The sequence below is a fragment of the Lates calcarifer genome, linkage group LG17 (assembly GCF_001640805.2).
Source record: "Lates calcarifer isolate ASB-BC8 linkage group LG17, TLL_Latcal_v3, whole genome shotgun sequence".
Classification (NCBI taxonomy): Eukaryota; Metazoa; Chordata; class Actinopteri; family Centropomidae; genus Lates; species Lates calcarifer.
Window position 1 is genome coordinate 13,207,386 of NC_066849.1, and position 23,372 is coordinate 13,230,757.

The window sequence follows — 23,372 nt, forward strand, 5'->3', positions numbered from 1 at the left end:
ACACAGATTAGATCCTATATACTCTGAATGTTCCCTCTCTGGGGTTTTAAAACACAACTGTGATTTATTTTTACAAAGCAGTCCAACTCACACTCTCACAGTCCAGTCATCACCGCTGGATAGTTCACTCAGTTGTCATGGAGATAGATCTGATTTGATTTGTTAACTATTTTCCAAGGCTGTGAGTACATTATTCGTTATGAGAAAGGACTCAGTATTGAAATTTTAAGTAAAAGCACATAAGTATAAGCATAAAAGTATATTTTAGTCTTTAATTGTATTGTTTGCTACCTACCTCACTGTTTTTGTGATTAATGTGAAGTGGCTACTACAACACTGCAAATTTCTAGCTATCTACAAACAAGTACTTACAGTTTGTATTTAAGTAACTACAGTATTTGTAAATGTAAATGTGTTGTAAATTTCCACGACTGATGTGTCCTGACAGTATTCTGACACAATAAATCCAAATGTAGATTTTATTTTTATTTTTATTAGTAGTCATGTCCTGTTCAAAGTATAAACACACGGTATGAAATTAACTGAAATGTGGCGACACCGTGTGGTCAGGGATGGTAATGTTACAATCCTGAAAAAATTAACTGTATCGCTTTTTAACTAAAATTTTATTTCTAAACTGCACCCGCAACAGTCATAAATTCTCTTACGCCTCTTAAGGTCGAGATATTGTGTGTGTGTGTTTTTTTTTTTTTAATATGTTTTTGTTTACGTTTCGTTTTTGTTTGGTATGTGACGCGGAATGGTGACGACACTCACAGTCGACGGGGAACCTGATAACACCGGGCTGCTACTCTCAGCGACACACCATCACCACCAAACATCAGAAAAGGTTAAGATGGCGACAAAAACTAACTTCTGTGTCGTGGACCTGGTGTTTCTGCTTGTGCTGGTCTCGGTTTCTGCGTCAGAGCGGACGAAGACGGTGGAGTTCAACGTTAAACCGGGAGGAGTGGTGCACACTTTCTCCGAGGGAATTGTAAGTAACCAACATCAACTGTATCAAATGTTCTTTTTGTTTTACACTTGTAGCTTGCACGTGTAAAACACCACCTTGCACACAGCTGCGGCGATGCTCAATCTTGACGTTTAACCGTCCTCTGCAAGTTTGAGTGTCCAGTTCACCGTGTATGTGACTGTACTCGCTCCATTGTTGCTGATTAGTCAGCGATTAAACGACAGACAACACTAGCAAACTTATTACGAACTGTATTGCGTTTAAGAGACGTGTTTCTGTCATTAAACTGTCGTACATTTGATATATTTGGCATTTATTACCACAGATGTGAAAAACTACATTCAGCTGAAGTCGCAACGTGATGACGACACAGCCCGTGAGAGGCTGACACGTCGCTGCCACACACACGGCGCTCATTGGCTCACAGCTTCAATGAATGAGAGCCTTTGTTTTAGTTTGAAAGGAGGATTTAATGTGATATCTGAGCATTAAGCCTGAAACTAATTACTTGTGTTTTTTTCTATCAGTTATTACTTTTTTATTTTTATAATATTATTAATTCATCATGCGTTAGTCCATAAAATTAGCTAAAATAAATTAACAATGGCTCATCATAATAGGCCCTTTTCACAGCAGACATTTTGACTTGTCATAGCAGGAAAAGCACAGGTGTTACAAATAACACTAATGGTGGCTCTTGGTGAGGCAGCACAACATGGTGCATTATCATAAATAAGACCTACAGCAAGATGCTTTAAAAATAATGCTATGAGTAGTTTTTATTTATCAATCAACGTACAGAGAAAAACTATATCAAATCAATATTTGGTGTGACCACCCTTTGCCTTTAAGACAGCACCACTTCCCCCATGTTTTTCAAGGTACTCAGTTGGTAGATTTGCCTCAGTGTCTTCTGTCTCTCTTCATGTAATCCCAGACTGACTCCATGATGCTGAGATCAGGGCTCTGTGGGGGCCAGACCATCTGTTGCAGGACTGCTTGTTCCTCTCGTGTCTGAAGATAGTTCTTTTTGACTTTCTCTCTTTTGACTTTATCTTTGGGCTCGTTATCATGATACAGAATTAATTTGGGACCGATCAGATGTCTCCCTGATCTCAGTTTTATGTGTGTAGTCAATAACAGTCTGAGTCAGTATAGCTTCTAATTTCAGTCTCCTGAAGGTCATCACATTGGAAATTCGATAAGATCGTAGTATCACAGTTTGATTCTTTTAAAAGTCAGGTATTGGTTTATTGCCCAATCCTGGTTTAGCAGTGATTCCTCATTCACAACACCAGGGATGTGAAACTGCCACTTGTAAATGAAATTAAGCCTGCAACTAATGAAACTAACTAACTAACTAACTATAGAAAGAAAAAAAAAAAGAACCTATTTTTAATAATCAAATCAACGTTGACACACACTCCTGATGCTGAGCAGCAATCTGCATTTTTCCCACAGTTGAGGAATACCTGTGTGGCACAAGTAATCAGTAGATTGATTGTTAATAATGATTGTGATATGCAACTGTGCACTGACTACCACTATGTCACACTGTGTTATTACAGAAGGAGTATGAATGCTCATTCACTTATGCTTCACAAGGGGGAACCAATGAGGTGAGTCTCGTTATTACTGATTCATCATATTATTGATTTTTAATTACTGCAAGTTTTTAAACATAAATCTTGTTCTGTATTTGTGCCAAACAGCAATGGTTGATGAGTGTGGGCCTGAGTGACGACGACAGACTGTTTTCCTGTTCTGTGTGGAGGTGAGAGACAAACACACACACACACACACACACACACTCAGAGGATACAGAGCTGTCTGTGGCAGGACTCTTCATCAGCTCAGTAACCCTAATGTTCTGTGAGAATCTGTCCCATCTGTCTCTGTTTGCGCTGAGTCGTTCCTTGATTTCAGTGAATTGTGACAGCCACAGGAGCTAAAAGAAGAGAAATAAACCAACAAAGTTTCCAGCAGTGCAGTTTAAATGTATTCATGCTGGATTTAATAAGTGGATGAACGTATATGCAAATGGCTTAAAGTTGATTTACAAAATTATTTCTTTTTCATTTTTGCCAGGCCTCAGGGAAAATCGTACCTGTTTTTCACTCAGTTCAAAGCTGAACTGAAAGGAACCAAAATTGAATATGCCAACGCATATGTAAGTATAAGTGAAGTCTGTTATATACTGTTATATGCAAATGTTGATTGCCCTGTTCACACAAATGTGTTTTTTTGTGTGTGTGTGTGTGTGTGTGTCAACTGGGACTGGTTCTCAACATCACAGTTTGACCATCTGAGGCTGAATACCTATTAACATGTGTGCAGCTCTAAGCTCGTCAGTTTACACCTGGCATTAAAATGTATCTTCACATGAATCTCCAGTGACGGCCAATGATTGGGTCTCAGACCAAACAATCCACAATGTTATATGCACTGTTAATATATCTCTATGGGCACATTTTCAAAAAACTAAAACTCCTACGATTCAGTTATTGACGCACATATTGTGATTTTTAATATTATTCTGATACATTTTTCAGCCCCGCTGTCCACCAACATGCATGCTTACACCAAGTATGAACAGGGCTGTAGTCTGGGTAACTGGTGTATTTTATTGGAGTTTAATGTTATTAAAAAAACTACCAATAATGGCATCCAACCTTTCGATATATTTTGAGAGAGGGTAGATCTTATTCAGTTATATCATGAAACAAGTTAAGTGTGAACTTTACTAAACTTAAACAACAGAAATCTTTTACATGTGTCTTTGCCTCTTTCTCTAACTAAAGAAAGTCAGAGGTTGCTGACTCAAACTTTGACTGCCAATTTCAAATCGGGTTCCTCTTGTGTAACACTGAGGTAACTACTGTGCAAGCTTACTTAATCTGCCTCACAACCTGCACAACAAAGTTGTAACATTGTTGGTGAAACGCGTAACAAACTCCTCTCCTGTGTTTCTGCTCCTCAGTTTTTCTCCTACTGAGTGATTAGTTGTAGTGGAGTTTGTGTTGGACAGTAAAAAGCTCTCAGGACCTCACCACCTAACAAAGACAGAGTGTAGTAAAGGAGTTTTTCCTTGATATTACTTCGCTGGTTCAGGCACCCTGTCAGCACGGAGATTAAAGCTTCTCGTTCTGAGCCCAAATAATTTCAGAGAGGTGAATTTAAAGTGTCTGCACAAATGTCAGAAAATCATGGCAAAAATATTGTTGATGAGCATTTTTGCATAGCCTGCAAGTAATAAACCATCCACCTATGCACCAGCACTACAGCAATACATTTATCAGGGTGAAGGGTAAAATTCAAGGCAGATTTTTCTGTCCTGCAGTTTCCTAACTCAACATAAAACAGCGGTCGCAGTGTTATCTGGGACAAAGAAGGTCAGTGTCACATCTAATGTCACAATTTGTTTTGCCGCTGTGGGCCTCTTTCCTGGATATGCACATCTGTAAATACATGTGACATTAATGTATAAATGGGGTTCAGGTGTCACTGATAAAAAGCTGAGTTGAGTTTAAGCACAATAACCAGTTGCTAAAAAGGGGCGAGAGTTGGCAGCTCTAATACTTAAAACCAATACATAAGCGATAAATGATTTGTTTTACCCAACCATAAGTGAGTACCATCGAATTCACAGTTAATCAAGTGTCTCCTAATAAAAGTTTTAATTTCCCAAATTATTTTGATTAAATATTCTCCAGGCATCTTTTATCCTGATGATTCAGAGGTCTGGCGATGCTACAGTTAATGTCGTCACCTGAGAGACAGAGCAGTGCAGAATGTAGCTGAGTGAATTGAATAGTCCTGAGCAGAACTGAATAAAACACGCAGTCACTCGCACTTTGGACTCGTCTTTTGCTTTACTACACATCCCCTCCTCTCTTACTTGTGTCTCCATGGAAACCCATCATGTGCTCCACATGTCCCTGTCCATTTTTAGATCTATTGTCCTCTAATGACGGTCTGAGCTAGCTACATCATCCCGGCTCGTACCAACTTTGACAAAGCAACACAAACACGGTCAAAACACCATTAAAAAAACCCCCAACAAACTTTATTCGACCTGGAAATAAAACTCAGAATTGTCGTGTCTTTGCACGTAATGTTTCATGGAAGGTTAATGTCTGGACACTCTCTCTCTCTCTCTCTCTGTGTCTGATGTGGTCGTCGGTGAAGTGAAGCACACCTTGACACGCCTCCTTCCCCCAGCAAGGACAGTCCTGACACTCTGTCATTAGTGAGAGCACATGTTTCCTCCTCCTGCTCTGGCTCCGTGCCCTGCAAGTAGAAGACAAACACACAGAAAATAACTTCACTATATGATGGGACGGGAATAATCTCGCGTGTACACACAAACACACCTGCCACCCCAGCACAGCATCCCCTTGACCTTGTTGTCATATCCTTCAACTTTTTAGGCCCGTCTGTTGCAAAAAAGAAAAAAAAAAGAAAGAAAGAAAAAATTGTTGTTTGTTGTTGTGCCACCTCTCATCTTATTTATATTTCTGTCTTTTTCCTTGTTCCCCTTCCTCCCATCCTCCTCCTCATCACTGCTGCTGTATGTGTCTTCAGTCACAGGCGGCAACAGGAGGACAGAGTGACATGCCTTTGAAGCCGGAGGAATTTACCGTAGGAGACTCAACAGGTGAGAAATTGATTGTATTTACAAGTATTCAATCAACTCCCTCTGCTTGTCATGTCAATCTTTCAGTCGCTCGTTCTCTCTCCCTCCCTCCCTCCCTCTCTCCATCATGTTGCGAGTTCCCTGCTGATTTCCCTCTAAAGCATATGCTCCAGCTGTGAGTGGGCTGCCATTTGTCCCTGTAGCATTATTTGTTGTTATTCGGTTTCTGCAGAAAATCCCCACTGTGGCTTCAGTTCCAGACTGTGATTAGCAACATTTGACAAGTCACACCGAACAGCAGCTCACTGTGACTGCAATTTTCAGCAGATTAGACACTACAGCACAGAGGCTTACAGACTCAAAAACTCACCAACTAACACAGACTTAAGAATAATCCCATCTCTGGAAAACAATTTCAGTCATAATTTTTTAGGGATATACTTTCTTAACGGGTAAATTGCCTTTTTAGATGCCACAGAAGTGCATCAGTGAACTGGCGTGTAACTCTCTCGCAAGCTGCAGATTCTGCACAAGGAGGAGCTGTTCAGTCGTGGACAGACAAGTTTTTCCTCAGACAGACCAGAATCACTTAAAGGAAAGAAAAGGAAATTGCGGTTAGAACTGCAGATAAAAACGTAATAGTGTCACCGTCTACAGGCAAAGAACATGACAGTTGCTGCTTGGTGCCACCTGCAGGCAACGAGATGTTACAACTCTGAATTTTTACAGCTGCTGCTAAATGTTTGTGTTTGTGTTTTGTAAAATGTTTTGTAAAATAATTAATGATATGAAACACTGGCCTCCAATCGCTTCTACAAATCCATCATTCAATCAAATGCAAAATTATTTTAAGATTTTGTAAATTAATTTATCCATTTTCTTTTCCATTCATTTGTGAGCCGAACTTTGCTAAGAAATCGTCTCATCACATAACTCACAAATTGCCATTGTTACCTTTCTGTTTATGTATGAAGTAGGCACGATATATTATAAGTTAATAACTTAACTTTAGAGGAACTGGTATGGGAGGCTAGGCTAAGCTAGCTGTTTCCCCTGACCTCAGGTCTTTATACTAAGATAGGCTAACCACGTCCTCACTCCATCTCTGTTCTTGACACACAGACGTAAGATTGATACTAATCTTTTCACGTCACTCTCGGAGACAGATTGACTGAGAGCATCTCCCAGAATGCTGAACTACTCCTTTAACGTTTTCAGACACAGGAACATTAGACAGGTGTTGCTAGGCTACAGAAGTTATCACCTTCCCACAGCTAACTGCTCAACATTCATATTCCAGTATTAAACACTGAGAACAACATAGTTGGCCTACGTTATTAGGTCTGTGTCCCACTCCTGTTTCTTTTTCTGTGGACAAATACAACCTGGTTAGGACTCCTCAGTCCTTCCATCCAAAGTAACCTGAAGGACAGCAGGTACACTATGAGCAGAATGAACACCGAGGTCTTCTTTATTCAGCAGAAAATATGCTCCAGTGAACAGAACTGTCACATTTTCCAGGTTGAATATCTACAACATAAAACCTCTGAAAAGTAAACAAATGTAGTTGTAGCACTCATTGCCTGCAAGTGGTCTCGAAATTGCATTTAGATTGTGCGCCTGTCTGCATCTACTGGTCGAATCTCCTGCTGTTTACTGCTGTTTAGTTTACTCGGCAACAGGCAGTGCAGGTTGGACTGGACCCGCAGCTTTGAATCTGCTGCCTCTGCAGCTCTGCTGGCTTGGTTCAGGTGCTTTGCATTGCTGACATTGTGTATCCTTATTTTTGTAATAATATTGTCCGTGACGGCAATTTGCTCTTCCCTCTGACCTGTAGTGACCCACAACGATGGAAAGTTCAACGCTCAACTCTCCAAACTGACCGCCATCGGACGGACACGACACGATGAGCTGTAATTGGTCAGAAGTCTGACTCGGCTTTGGTCATGTTTTGACCAATCAGGGCAACTTGGTGAGCTCTGAGTCAGGCCTCTTTGTTTCAGCTGGATGGATTTGGGAGAGTTCTTCCTGAGTGACAACCAAAATTTGAAGTAGGATGATACTGATATCGCCTCTGCAGCACTTTGTGTGTCAGTACATTAGTTACCTGGTATTTTCTTGCCACAATGGATTTGGGACAATAAGATTAAAACAGTGAGGCGTCAGTTGAGTATCCCTTTTTTTTTTTTTTTTAATATATTGTCCTAGTTAAAATTCTGCCATAAGATAAAGTGCTCCCATAGTTGCTTTTAGTTTCTAAGGCTCAGAGATTTACAGGGAATAAATCTGCCCTGATCCACAGGGGACACGTGAATGTATAGAGGATTGGTGTCTGGAGGTTTGTCGAGTATAGATAACATATTTAGAGTAGGGAGGGATTTATCCATCTTGTGTAATCCTGAGAGGAAAGTGAGTAATCCCCAGCATCGTCGTTGCACACACATAAACAATTACATTTTCCCTCAATCTCAGTCCGCTCAGAGCTGCTGTTGAGACGACGCCTCTGTCTCTGTCGTCATCTCTCTGTTTATCTTCATCTGTTCCAGATAACTGAAAGCAGCACGTTTGATCCCTCTAAATCACAAATCAGTATTATTTGTGATACGTTACTCTTTAAGGCTTGTTTTTGGCCAGAAGCAATACTTGTAGTAGCAGCAGATAAACGATAAACTGTAAACACTGAGGATCATGTTTTTGAACACACTGCACTAGAATATAAATGTGATTTAATTGCAAAATCTCTCATATTAGAAAATATAAGAAGGCATCGAGCCTCCAAAGTCCTGAAAGATTATATTTTTTTAATCCTGTGCACACTAGCTAACAAATTGAACATGGTCCATACACACCACAGAGTCTTATTGACCAGCACATGGGATCAAAAACTCTGACTGTGCAAAAACCAAGAAATCAGGCACACTGTCGATGACTTGTGCTCAATTTATGATGTTTTGATCCTCAGCCTTTTATCAGGTAATATGTAAATTTTACATGAAGATCTGAGGACAACGTCTGGTTTCCTACTTCTTGCACATAAGACATTGGGACGTAAGGAGCTCTGTAGGGAGAAATAACTTGAATTAGTTACGTTTTATTAGAAATACCATTCCTCTAATCACACACCTGTCGCTGGCAATGTCACAATGGTCACAAAAATCTTTTCTAATTTTAGGTTATTTTAGTGAACTTTCAGTTACATCATGTGAAATGTGACCAAAAAGCTACAATATAGTGCGTGCACAGACTTGTGGCTCTTGAGCCCTTTGCTTTTATCCTTCAGTGTCACATGTCTGGATCAGCGAGGATATTGTGCATGTTTCAGATGTACGTCATTATTACAGATCCCTCTCGTCTCCCTGCTCTTATGTAGCGAGTAGGATTGCCTTTATCTTCCTTACACTGATCCAACCCTCTTAGATCCACACAAGAGTCCAGAGGATGAGTTCTGGGGATTGATTTTAGATTTGAGGATTGTGTTGATTTGATTCTGTGGTTGGATTACCGTCTGAGGTTCGTACCTTGCTTGGTCTTGGTTTTGTTTCTCTCGTCTGTCTAGAGGTGATCCTCTGGAGTTGAGGAAATGCTCAGCAGGGAGGTTTGTGTGTCCCTTTTGTCACCATCCTCCGGGATCACAACAGGAAATAATCACGTCCAGATACCGACCCAGAATAGAAAAAAAAAAACACACACACAAGATGTTACTTATTTTGTACACGCTTTCTTTTTCTACTTCTTAATTGTACTGATTCATGATGAAATGTGATGGATATTTGAATAAAGACATGTTGTCACTGTTCTGGAAATAAGTCAGTGTTTTTTGTCTTGTTGTGTCAGTCATGATCTGATTGAACCACCCACGGTCTCGTTAAAGGGTAAACATGAAAAGAGAGGAGAAATCTGGGTGCCAGCAAAGACACATTAAATATTCTGAGCACTGTCAGAGCCGGGCCAGAGCGAACATTGCGGAGAGCATTTTTATGCCCTCGTCATATCTGTCCAAAATAACAGTAGTTTTAGTACCAGCACTAATATATTCCTAATTTAAACACAGTTTGAGTGCAGCATAGAAAAAAGGTGAGGTTCTCAGCATACAAATGAGACTTAACATTAAACTTTCTATTAAAATAAAAGCATTATGAAGAATTTGCCTCAAAACGAATTCTGTAAGAGAACTCAATTAACATATATTGTCCTGGGATAAATGTTTCCATGAGATAAAGCACTTCCATTGTTTCTTCTTAATTTCTGGAGAAGAAAGGCTTTGCGGGGAGGATCTACTAAATCCAGAGGCACATATGGGAATGTATAGAGCAGTGATCTTTGTGGGCTTATAGAGATATAGAGTCAGGAGGGATTTATTCATCTTATAAGCCAAGAGAAAATCAGTATTCTTGATCATCCTCAAATTTGCATCAGTGCTTTGAAATCTATGATACAACAACTACACACAATTTAGCAGTGTTTTAATGCAAAACACAGCCACGACTGTGACTGTGTTTTTAGGAATTTCATGTAGAGAAAATCTGTTGTGTGGTAGTAGCACTTTGACAGAGTTGAGTTTCAACAAGATCACCACAAGCTGTGCCAAGAAAACTCCCACAGAGTCTCCCACTTGTAATTAAAGCATCTTATAGCAAAGCTGTGACTATTTCACAGTCTTATTTCCAGTTTTGTGGCCTTGTGGAGAAAAAAATGACACTTTGTTCTCAAGATGGTTGTTCCATTGAGTAATAAGTCTCTGTAGCACAATAGCTCTTTGTTTACCGTCATTTCAGTCTGTCTCTTAGACTCAGAGCTGCCTTTATGCTGTCATTGAAACCCTAAACACATATCGCTACTGTTTACCATCTGCTACCAGTAGAGATGTTTACTTTCAACTTCCACCCCCCCAGTACAACCATTAGGAAAATATATACACTCAATGCTGCAGAGCACAGGCTTAGATTACAATAGCGTGCATTAAAGAGCTTTGATTTTCAGCCATGCTAGCAGCATATAGCTGGTCAGTCCAGGTCCACCACTGTGGCCCACACTGAAGTAGCTCAACAACTACAGAATGAATTTCCATGAAATTTTTATACACACACTCCTGATGTCTCATACCTGCTAAACAAACAACATTCCCATCAGCCTCAGCTGTATTGCCATTTAACAGCTATTAACACACTAACCCCCTAAGCTACGCTGCTGGACCTGTTTCACACCAGCATATTAGCATGATAATGTTAGCATTTAGCTTTTAAACACATCTGTGCCTCACTGAACCAAGGAGGCAACATCCTGTAATATTCTGTCATTTTTCCAGTGTCAACAAATCCCAGGAAAAGTCATGAAGTTGATAATGATTCTGTGTCTTTTGTTGTTGTACAGCTCATTCCTCTTTGCCAAAGATCTCCGCTGTTGTCCAAGAATGATTAAAAACATATAGATGAGCCATATAGTTGAAGTGTGTTAACTGTTGCTTAATTTTAAACTCAAACGCTGTGATTTATTTTGAGACAAAACCGAATACAGCCTCCTCCTGCTGCCAGAAATACTCACAACAGTTCCAAATGTGTATTAATCCACAATTGAAAATAGTCCCAACAAATGTGCTATTGAGCCCTGTTTGAGTGACGTTTCCTAAAATTACAGTGGGGATGAGCTGTGCATTTTATAAAAATAAAACTATTTATTTAGTAGATTCACTTCCTCGCTAGGAACCAATGGGCTTTAGACTGAGTGCCACAGACAACGAAGGGAAGTTGGAAAGTAAAGAGAGACAGACTGACACACTGTTGGTTTTGGTCTTTTCATTTGATTCATTTATAGTCAGAAACATGGGATAACACAGCTTTAACCTTCAGGAAAGAGACAAAAGTAGGAAATGAAATGCATTTCAGTAACATTTCAGAGAGGACAACATCGGACGACCTAAATGAACGAACCATCGATTTTCTGCGCTGTATTTATGTAATCAATCCGGCTGGCATTCCAGTGTCTTTTTTTCCCTCTCTTTCCTCTCTAACACACCTGCCCCCTATTTCTCTCTCTTTGCATCTCCTGACATTTGGAGGGGAACAGATGGAGATTGTGGCCGGGTCGGTCAAGCCAGAGGCAGCAAAGGAGATGGGATTTTTGTAACACCAGGGGCCCGGTGAAGGGTACAACGAATGGCCAGCTGCCCCCTGTCTCCCCTGACGCACACCCCGACGCCGGGCTGGTGACCCAGTCAGCGTGGAGCCAGTCGGCCTGCTCACTTCTTATCTGGCCTTGATAAGTTTTTCATATTATGAGACCTTTTCTGTCTCCAGATCTAGGCTTTCTGCCCCCGCCTGTGCTTTTCACACCGCTGAGCCAGAGTAGCTTGAGCTGCACTGAGTTCTCATTATACCATCTCGACTCCTGACAGCAATTATCTGACCCAGACAAAAGTGATACATGTGAGGTGGAAGTGTCTAACTGCATGGGTTGAAGTGCACAAAAGTAATCAGTTCTTATTTTGTCTTGTCATCTTGCAATCACTGCAATTTGCCTCATATTTCTATTTAATTAGGCCCTCTCCTTTGCCCTTTAACTGCGCAATCTGTGGGAGTCTGAGAGCTGGGGTGCAAAGTGAGCATCTGTATAGAGGCTCTTGTTACCAGAGCAGTAACCCAGACAGATGTTATGATGCCCTGTGTATGTTTAGGGTATGTACTCAAGAGATTTGTCTAGAAAGAGAGAGGGAAAAGGACGTCAGCAGAGCCAAGCTGTTCCTCCTGACATACTCACCCCTAGCTGCATCTACGTCCTGTCACCTTGGAAACTTGGTCTCAGCTCAACTTGGCGAGCCTTAAATCACTCTCCGCTCTCGCAGACTCGTGGCTGGTGCTGTGAATATGGCTCTGTTCGATCAGCCTCCCCCCTCCTGCTGCATTGTCTCACACTGTGGTCGAGAGCAGCCTTCTTTTCTCTGGATACGGAGGAGCTTTGCGGGGCTCCTTCGCTTTCTTTGTGTGTTCAGAGAACCTGTGGTGAGGGTAAGGTGGAGGTTTGCGACCTCTGCGGCCTTGCACTGTTGGTGGCTTGGCCGCGGCTACAGCCGTGGCGCACACCTGTGAAGCTGCGTGAACAGGCCCTGCTGAGGATGCTCGCCTCTCTCTGTCACCGTTGGGTGCAGTCTGAGTTTCTGAATCCGTGGGTGGGCAGGTGGCAGACGGAGGCTGGGTCGATGGCGGAGAGAGCGGGCCAGCAGATGGGTGGTCGCTTTGTGGGGTCTGATAAGACCCGACTTTGGTCTCTATGATGACAGACGGGCTTAGGGCGGGGGGTGGATGAGGCTTCGGAGATAGAGGGGAGGGAGGGGAGACAGGCCTGACCCCGATGGAGGAGGAGGAGGGACCAGGGGAGTGAGGCTGAGAACCAGGGCTGTTGGGGGCTTGGAGGTTCACCGTCAGAGGGGAGAGACCAGGAGTGGGAGGCCGAACAGGGAAGCTCCTTTGGGGGGGCAGGGTAAGGTCGTGGGAGGTGAGGTTTTGAAATTGAGGTGGACTGGATGAAGGGAGATTACTGGTGGGTGGCAGCGGCCCACCTCGTCTGGGAGAAGACCCAAGACTACAGGTGAACCCAAGAGTTTGACTCCTCTCCGATGAAAACCCAGAGGACGCCGGGCACAGCTGCACGCTTGGTGGAGACTGGCTCCTGCCATGGTGATCTCTCCTGAGGGTGCCAGATGAGTTTGTGGCTCCTGGCTGGTCTTCAGGCTCTGGGGGCCTCTGATGGGTGCTGCCTAACGTCACCTCGCTGGAGCTGGAACCTGAACTGGAGCTGCTGTCACTGGGAGGCTTGGCACTGTTGCCTCCTCCGGTCCCCTGCTGCTCCTCCTCATTCAGATCAATGGATGAGGTCAGATAGTCAATCTGCTGCACCACCTAGAAAACATAAACAATGATGAATAAATGAATATAGAAAATAATGGGAAAAAGACTTGTAACTGGAAATGGGAACACAACTCTTCTACAACTCAGCCTGTGGAAACAATTGTAACATTTTCTGTGTTTTTAATGGAGCCTTCTGGATGGAGTGTGAAAGATGTGGAGGCTTAGCAGATAAGGAGGCTTTAACCTCTGAGTTGCATTATGGGAAATGTAGGATCCAGCATTTCTGGAGATGAGCTCATGCTAGGGACTAAATGTCAGGGCATCTCAACCTCTGCCTCTTTGATTTTGAGTCTCCCAGTTTTATGGAAGTCTAAAATCTCTGGAGCAACCCCAGTCTGAAAAGTATGATTGTTTAATCTAATGATTAATTTTTCAATCAATAGTCAATAAAGCAAAAGAAAATAGTCAAAAACTGCTGGTCACAATTTCCCAGAGCTCAAGTTGAGGTCTCAAAGATATTCAATTTACAGTCGTGTTAAACACATGAAAGCAATTTGAGAAGCTGGAACCAGAGAATATTTTCCATTTCTATATGATAAATGACCCCTGCAATGATGTCAGCTAATTTTCAGTTGACTCTTCAACACTATTATATGTATAAAGAGCTTTCTTTCAGTTGCAGATGTAAAGGATCTAGCGCTGTAGCCTCTAGATGGTGATGAATATCTTAAGTGATAAAGTTTTGGGTAATTAATTTTTCTGCATCAGGCTGCATTTATAATTCAGAGTGTTTAAGCAGCTCTCACCAGATGTATAGTTCTGATCTGTAAGTATGTCACATCAGCTTGTACTACTTGTGCAAAAATGTTTACCTCAGCCCTAGAAAGGATGAGATTACCATTACGGGAGATGTGTAAGCTAAATTTAGGTGGGTTTCCCTTCTAATGCCCCTCACTGGTTAGTGAAAAGCACGCTATGTGATATATCATACACAGCCATGCCTGTCTGGATGCATTCATTTAAATGAGTGCGGAGCGTGAGTGTATGCACAATGCACACTCACAGACTTAACACAAAGGCACAGTCAGGTTGGTGGACACACACACATACATGTAAAATGACAAAGGCTGGAGAGATTGGAGAAAATTACACTGGGGAAAATGTTTGACCTATCTCTCCACCTGCTCCACGTGCACAGATAAATCCTCGGCCCCTGCTAGAACAGATGAATTATTGTTTTGTTCTCTATGTTCAACAACATCCTTGCTGATGTCAAAAGATGACCTGGTTTGTCTTTTTTTTTTAAGTGTTTTTTTAATGCTGTGAGGCATTTCATATTTCTTTGAAGTACAGCGTGTACATGCACATCAAGTGACTCTGGGCAGGTGCTGCTTGTTAATGTCAGGAATCAGAAGAGATAAAAGAGCAGAGGACCCTGGTTTTCATCTGCTGCTCCCGAGAGTGTTTATTAAAAACAGCGTTTTGTGACCCCTCAGGTCTTCACATATAGTGCTGATGAATGCTGAGGGATGTTTTCTCGTGGAGCTCAGTCATTTAAGTTTCATTTAACTCTTCCGGTTGAACCCCGCCATTGTTTTCCTTGAAGTTCTGAGTCATAATGCAGTTTTTGATCTGCCAAAATGCCTCAGCAGATGATCGCGATCGTCTTCATTTGTCAGCTTGCTTTCGTGATGTTTTTTCTCCCCTGCTGCGTGAGAGAAAGGTCTTTAGTGTTGCTGTGATATTTGTATAGTCTCTGTCTGAAATGCTTTAAGGGCTCACTCCCATTCTTTTTTATAATAGCAAGTGATTATTAAATAAAAATGGGGGTTGCTGCTCATGCAACAGAATGATAAAACAGGGCTTTGAAATAAATATGCAACCAAAGTCTTCACTGGTGCCTTATCTTCCTTTGATCTGTCATCTCTGTTGTGAAAATTTGGGACTTTCTATCACAGTGCCTGCTTGCTCCCCCTCGTCCTACCCCTCTTTTTTTTTTTTTTTGTTCGTGTAGCCTGTATGCTCTTTCATCAGTGCGATATTAACGCTGTCACACAAAACCTCACAGCCAGGATGATGAGGTTAGTACCTCGGGTTTTAGCTGCGACCCCACAGACGCAGATCAAATGCCAAGAGGCGAGGTTTTTTCACGTCACTTTTGCTGGATGAGGAATACGAGGCAGAGATGCTCAGACATAAATGGATTATAAAAAGCATCGGACGCTATCCAGCTGTGCCTGGAGCAGCATCTGTCCATAAGGAGGGAGAGTGGGGGAAGAGATGAAGGGGGGGGGGGGGGGGGTGTTGGAAGAGGAGGAGAGGCAGGAAAGAGAGGAGATGCAGGGAGGAAGGGTTTGCCTAATGTCACACAGTATCATCTCAGCAACCTCCGAACGCATCAGGCAAATGGGGCATAACTATTGTCTCATTCACCTCTGTGAGAATGTACGCATGAATTGAGCATCAGTGCCATACACATTATATTTGGAGGCAGTTGACAGAGGAGAGAGTTTGGAGAAATACTTTTTTCACAGACTGTGGTGGATTCATGCAACCCTGCTGCTGACTTTTTAATGCATGTTAAATTCTGCTGAGGACGAGCATTTGTAGCCTGCATTGTTATCTGTGAGAGTACAAGCCCTCCAGGTTTTTTTAGCATAAGCATGAACGTTTCCTGCATAAGGAAAATGTCTGAATTAATGTGAGAGGATGCAGTAACTTCTCCTCTCCTGTTCTCAGCTGATTTCTTTTTGTTTTTCATGTCAGTCCTGGAGAGAAATGTGAGATGATTTACTGTGTGAAATGGTTCAATATGATGAGACACTGTGGCTTTTGTCTTGCTGTGTCTTTCTCATTCTCTCTCATGAGCTCTGCAGGATCAACAAAAATCTGTCACCTTACCTCTTTCATTTCCTGGTGGACGTCCCTCAGTGCTGTAAGAACCTGCTCCAGGTTGTCCACTACCCGTTTGATCTGGTTTCGAACCACCCTCCTGCTGCAGCCGGCCTCCCTCCTCTGTGACTCCCCTCGCTGTTTGGCCTGTGCTGGGCCCACGTCTGGTTCCGGCCCAGGACTGCAATGCGCTCCGAGCTCGGCCTCGGTTTCCTGGGGCCTCGCAGGGTTGCGCCTCTGTGAGGAACCTCGGTGGAGAAGATGACTCCGTTGAGGGGCCCGTTGAAACCCTCCACAGGTGGTTCCCGCAGGTCTCTCTGGCTCTGGGAGTTCCTGCTCTGTTGTTTGATGTAGCTGAAGCTGGAGCTGAACCTGTGCTGCCTCTCTATTAGTCCCTGAGTGTCTGAGCTGAGCCAGCTGGATGAATGGAGGTCTCTCTGGCGGTGTGTGGTGTGGCTGGCATAGTCCCAAGCCTCCCCCCTCCTGTCCTCCATGCACACCACAACAGGCACCTTACAGTTTGGCTCCTCAGCGAGCAGCGTTGGAACGGGAACAGGACCAGGAGGTGGTCCCACTAGTGGCCCATATTTCTTCACCAAAGTGCTAGTCCTGTCATTCTGTGAGTGAGGGGGGCTCAGGTGGCTGCTGTGGTTCCTAACAAAAGCGTGGTTGTCCTGGGCAGAGGTGGAGCTGTTGACCAGACCCTGTGGCCCATCCCCTGGGCTGATCTGTGTGTGCACAGGGTCCAGGTCTGACTCTGGCGTCTGGTTGGACTTAACGGGACTGTCATCCCTCTGCTTCCCCCGACTCCCCGGTAGAATGTGGGGGCCCCTCTGCAGCACCACAGGGAGCATCCTCGCCATCCCCACGCCATTGCACCGAAGGTCACCCTTTTTTGCCCGGTCCCTTCCCGGGATGGAGAAGAACCCAATCCCCTTGGCCCTTTCCAGCGGGGTCAGGTTGTTGCGAGCCTCCGAGTTGGATTTGTATGGTCTGTTGAGCCCCAGGTCGCTGCTGTGGTGGGACTTCAGGCTATTGCGCAGCCAAGGGATGAAGTGAGGGGTGTGGGGCTTGAAGCCTCTCTGCTCCCCGGGCACTGGAGCCCTGCTGTCAGAGAACATGGTGATGGATGATGTCCAGCAGCCTCACAGAAAGACGAAGAAGCAGGAGAGGAACAGGAGGACTCCTGAGACACAGAGAGCTTCCTCCTCTTTTTCCATGAATCTCCTCCTACCTTTGCCATTAACGTAGACTCTATCCGCTCTGTCTTTAGTCTCTTTTCTCCTTCTCTCTCTCTCTCCTACTCTTTCTCCAAAACTTTTATCTGCTTTTTCCCTCCTCAGCTTAGATCCCACCCACCCACTCCCCTTTTCCTGCTGAAGCCTGTTTCTGATTTTATCGCCCTGCCTTTTTCCCTCTTCTTCTCTCTCTCTCTCCCCCCCGCTCTGTTTCTGCTTCTCCTCCCACTATCCTCTCCGTTGTAGTGCTCTTGAGCCCCTCACCCCCTCATCAAGCCGGCCTCGGAGATGCCGAGGGCCTCTCTCTCTCTCTCTCCCTCTCTCTCTCTCCGTCTTCTCTCTCTGCCTGCCTGCGTCTCACTGGCTCAGTAGCAGTAGAAGCTTCCTGTCTCTACATCTCTCTCTCTCTCTCTCTCTCTCTCCCTCCCTCCCTGTCTCTCTCTCCCCCCCCCGCACTGCGCTGCGCTGCCTCCTATCCTCGCTCTTTCTTCCTCCCACTCCCTCTCACTGCTCTAACTCCCTTTCTCTATTTCCCTTTTCTCTCCCCATCTCCATCTCTTCTCCCTGTTAACTCTCTGCTCTCATCTGAGAACCCCTTATCGTCCTCCGTCTTTGCAACTCTCTCTCTTCTTCTGCTCCCCTCTCTGTCACTCTCTTCCCCTCCCTGTCCCCACCTCCCGTTTGCCAGAGAGAGCAGCTGAACTTCAATCAAGACGCCAGTATTATTAATCCCCCGTTAGCCAATGTATACCCACGTGATTCCCCCTGCCACTGTTCTCATCTGATTACTCCTTCCCCAGCTCAGCCCTTCACAATTAAATGCTGCTTAGGATACCAGAGGGGGTGGGGTGGGGGGGCTGTGGCAGCAGGAAGGGATGGAGGAGGAATAGCAAGGGGAGGGGGCACAGGGGCACATAATTGTGACCTACGAGATCAGAGATCAGCAGCAGTTTGACAGAAACTATAAGCTGCCCGGCCACAAACAACAGCCTGCCTGTGGCACGGTTCTCCCCGGCTTATTGTAACTGTCAGCAAATAGTGTCACGTTACATCCCAGTTGTTTTCTTGTTTTATTTTCTGCCGCATATCCAACTTCCATTTGTTCCAATTATGCAGCGACAGCTGCTATTTTCGGGTTTCTCATTCAAATTCCAATTCTTGGCTGTCTGGATTAGATTTCTTGTGTCTGACAAGCCCAAAGATGCCTCCTAGGTGCCTTTTCACTCAACTGCGGCTGCACGGATGAGTCCCTCCCTCTCTGGCAGCATCCAAAATGAAAAGACGGCAGCGGAGCCACACAAAAAGCCCTGACAGTTTGCTGTCACTCAGCAGTGAGACACTCAAGGCATCTGTCTCGCTGTTAGTCAGCAAGGCAATCTATTCCTCTGGTAGTGTTAAAATATGACTTCATTCACTGACATATTCTACTACGCAGGTACGTAGGGGGAGAGAGAGAAAACAGACACAGGCCTGGTGTAATCTGCAGGCTAAGAAGATTCCTGCCTACATGTCGACAGACTGCTGTCAGCCTGTAATGACCACTAGTCTGGACGAGAAATAAATAAATAAATAAAGAGTGGAAGTAATAGAGCAGCCACTATTAATCCTTTGGAGCCTCTTGTTCATCAAGACATATTAGTGCACATAACCAAAGTCTGTCTCTATGTAATAGTAGCAGGTGACTTTAGTATTTAAAGATCTGAATATGCTGTATATCTATATGTGCCTGTTAATGTTTAAAATGTTTCACATAATGAGAATGTCAGACTGAATTTCACTTTGAAATCATGGTTAATCATTCAAGTTCATGAGACTGTGAGGTGCACAGTCTCATGCAAAAGTAATTCAAAGTTGCGCACATAATAAACAAGATTAAAGCATGGAAACAGACACACACACACACACACACACACATATATATACATAAAAGGCTTGATAAAAGCTTAAATAAACAGATTTCTCTTGGTTTTATTCAGTGCAGGCATCAACCTGATGGTTTGAATTGACACAGGTGACTTTCCAGTGAAGTGGAGATACATTTTTTACATTAACTGAAGGATTATATCTGTTAAGATAAATAAACCCAGTGAACCCATTTGAATTAACCTATAGAGGCAAACTAGTCAGACTAGCAGAAAACTCGAGGACTGCACATTTGTTAACCTTCCAATGAGGTGGCAGCTGTTAAGGTGATGGATTGTGTGTGCGTCCGTGTGTGTGTGTGTGTGTATGAGAAGAGAGAGAGAGAGAGAGAGAGTGTGTTTGCATCAAAGACCTTGAATTCATGTCTCTTAAAAGTCTCAGTTTCCCTCCAATCAGCCAACCACTTTGTGAGCTCCATAAATAACATGGCAACGAAACACACAATCACTGCTCATTTTAAAGTCAATGTGGAATAATAAGTAGCTGTCACAGTTGCTGTCCATTTAAGACTAGCTGGGCAGCCTCTCGACTCTGGGCGCTGTTACTCCATCCATTATTTTAATGCACTGAATATGAGCGTGAGTGATTGAAGGACAGAAAAGACAGGAACAGACAGAAAGGGATCTAAAGCAAAGGGGAGAGAAAACTCGAGATATTCTTTTATGCAGACTCTGCCTTCTCTTTGTCACCATCCTGTAGTTCTGAATATATGTGGAACAGGACTGACAGAGCTCGCGGCCTCCTTGTAACCTTGTTCCCTGCCTCCTGTAGCGCCCCCTCGCTTGTTTTTGAGCTGTGTATCAGGCAGACTGCCCATTGAGAGGCAGCAGAGCGTGTGTGTCGGCACACTTCAGCGTGCGTGTTTGCTGAACTTTACTGCCAATGCAGATACGGTTTCCTGGTTGAATTTCTTCGAGCAGACACAGACAGAAAGAGGGAGGGAGAGAGAGAGAGGGCACCACTGAACACCTTACATAACTTGGTGGAAAAGATAGATGTAAAAGCAGAGCTTTGAAAGGCAAAAAGGCTTCATGTCTGTCAAAATTCTCTGTGCAAAATGGCTTTTAGTCACAGTGTGAATGCCTCAGGGCACTTGGGGAACTTTCTATGGCCACCTGAACAACAGAAATGTGTAGTTTGGACGGGGCTATATGCTATAACACGATACTATTTGACGTTGTGTTTACACAAAGTGGAAATGAGAAGTTTCCCGAGGACATAATGTTCTTTTTTTTTGCGTTTTTAAATATGGAAGTGAGCAGATGCTGTCTTCCCTGAAGTGTCCAGTGTCACGCTGGTGATAATCCTCAGGGCTTCACCAGTGAGTTCTGCACGTGTGCGTGTGTGTGTGTGTGTGTACGACACTGTCTTCCCCCAGCCTCTCATGTATATTTTTGTGTTGTTTGCTTTTGGATTCCCCTCCACCGTGCTTTTCATCCTTGAATAACACGTCAGTCAGGTGCTCTCCGAGGACTAGAGCGAGTGAGGAAGAGAGAGAGACGTGGGGACACCGAGAAAGAGTAAAAAAGAAAGAGAAAAGGGGAGGAAGACAGGGGGGAGGGAGTTTTGAAAGACTTCTAACTTCGAAGCCGACTGTCATAGCTGTGCTTGCCAGAGGGGAGAGCACCTTTAAGCATACTGGATGAGAAACGATGTGGAGGGACTACAAAAGCAAAGTAATACATAATAAGCAGCGCTCACTCTGCTCTGCTCCACCAGCTAACCTACATGAGATTGGTGTTGAGAAAAAATTTGGAAGTGCTCAGGAGGTCAGCAAAGGCCTTGTGTAAAAGGCTCTTCTGCTTTAACACTCTGCACACACCGTAATAAGATTTAGCGTGTATGGACGCCACTGTCAGATTGGGATGTCAGCCTCAACGCATGGATTTCCATAGAAATGAGGGACAAAAACAGATAATGTGGAGACTGAATCAAAACGTGACAAAGTGTTTTACATACTGTGTGTAACCTTTTGTTATATTCAGACAATAATTGACTTGCTTCTGCTTCAGGAATCTGCCACTGGGGGATATAAACCCGCCTCTCATTTATGCCTCACATAAATCAACAAATCCATAGTTCTCTGCTGGATTTGTTTGAAAAGTACAATAAAGATATCGTCATAGAAAGAGCTGCATCATATTTGCAGTGTCTTCTTTAGTGCCACTCATCTTTTGACAGCAATCCCAGCCCTGTTTCACTCATTAGCCCCTTTTTCACTGGCATGAATGATAAAGAAAATCTAGCAATACGACTGTGTGATGCTGTACAAGTGCAGAGCATTGCCTGCTGTTTGAACACAATGCCCTGTGGTTTGTTTTTGCTGCACCACCCAGAACTCAAACATTAGGGTGTTTGTGCCCGTACTGACAGGCAGCCAAACTTTGCAGTGTTATGCCAAAACTAACTGCCTGTATCCTTACAGGGATGGACTGTGAAATTCAGACTCAGTTTGTCCTTTTTAGCGGGGCTGTACGTGCGCACAGCAGAGCAAGAGAATCATCTCTTTGTCATATTTGATCCAGGAGAGGAGCATTGCTACAACAGCTCCCACTCTACTTTGTTTAGTTCTGGTTAGGAATCTGTGGCACAAATCATAACTCGGTAATCTGTGCTTGAACATGAGTGGAAAGAGTAATGGAACCTTTTGCACGCCTCCTCTTTTTAGCTCCCTCCTCCTTAGGATGCAGGACGGCTCCTTTGTAGTCACTTCATTATGTAGAAATGATAATTATGCCCCAGTGGAAGCTAGCTTCACCAAAATGTATTAGAGCCCTCATTCACATCCACTGATAATCAAGTCGTGACTGTCATTTTGAAATTTTCATTTTCTCAAAGTGTTTTGAGCGAGACACACAAGACAGAGAAGAAAGTAATCAGAAATAATAAAACTCAACTTTTTCTTTTGCACCCCCTCAAATACTTTTACCACTCGTACAACCAACCTAAAATAGAGGACGAGCTCAAATGAATCATTCAAGTTGATGTCCGGGTGTTTTCACTTTATGTGACATTACGAATAAGTCAGATGAGAGGAGGAGGAAGTACACAGAGAGAAAACAAAGACATGACTGAGCTGTACTCACGTCTCACTTTAGTTATAACTCTCTGAGCTCGAGGGTGCATTCAGTAAAAAAAAAAAGAAAAAGAAAAAGAAAAAAAGCATGCTGAGATAATGACCATTAGAGGATAATTGGGCACTTGGTGCTGCGGTAGCCTTTCAAGTGTGCTGCAGGGAGGATCTGCAGACGTGCTACAGGCCACATTATCATTCCAAAGTCTGAGTAGCAGCAAAGTCAACGACAGATTAAACTCAAACTGAATTCACACTGAGTGTTACTCATGTCACACTCGAAATAAAACTGCAGGCAAAGCTGAATGTTTGGAGTTTCCAAAAACAGAAGCAAGAAGAAGTATTTCCGTCTTACTAATTTCCTGTTCTACCTTTGACCGCTGTGTAGGCTTGTGGAAAAAAAAATTACCCAAACTTTGAATTGTTTGTCTGTCAGATGGGTTTTTGTGTGTGTGTGTGTGTGTGTGTGTGTGTGTGTTTGCTTTCATGGTTTCCTAACAATGCTGGGAGCAGGAGGAAAGGATTTGGTCGACCAAATCCAGGTCAGACAGATTACGCTCCTGATTTGGCAAGAAAATTCCAACACCCAATGTATGAACAGGAAGACGCTCAGTGCTTCATCAGGAGAGAGGTGAAAAAAAAAAGAGACAAGAAATGTATTGTTTTAAAAAAGTAAATTGTATTATATTTGATGTGTCTGGATACAATGCAGAGACAAAAAAACAATCATATGTACATGAGTGAAAATAAAAACATTCCACAAGTCACAATAGTAAAAACTTGATGCTTCATT

At 43.4% G+C, this 23,372-nt stretch overlaps 2 protein-coding genes across 2 annotated transcripts; one reads left to right on the top strand and one right to left on the bottom strand.

Annotated features, from left to right (window-relative positions):
• Nucleotides 1–766: 766 nt before the first annotated feature.
• mydgf (myeloid-derived growth factor) lies at nt 767–9,418 on the top strand. The gene is made up of 6 exons (XM_018673295.2): nt 767–997; nt 2,545–2,595; nt 2,689–2,750; nt 3,065–3,146; nt 5,561–5,633; nt 7,450–9,418. The coding sequence occupies exons 1-6, from the start codon at nt 857–859 to the stop codon at nt 7,527–7,529; spliced, it is 489 nt and encodes a 162-aa protein (XP_018528811.1). The 5' UTR covers nt 767–856; the 3' UTR covers nt 7,530–9,418.
• A 1,074-nt stretch (nt 9,419–10,492) lies between these two features.
• Nucleotides 10,493–17,466, bottom strand: LOC108881151 (uncharacterized). The gene is made up of 3 exons (XM_018672979.2): nt 16,594–17,466; nt 16,355–16,492; nt 10,493–13,504 (listed from the first exon to the last, which is right to left on the bottom strand). Exons 1-3 carry the CDS (start codon nt 17,464–17,466, stop codon nt 12,515–12,517), a joined length of 2,001 nt encoding a protein of 666 aa, XP_018528495.1. The 3' UTR covers nt 10,493–12,514.
• Nucleotides 17,467–23,372: the final 5,906 nt, after the last annotated feature.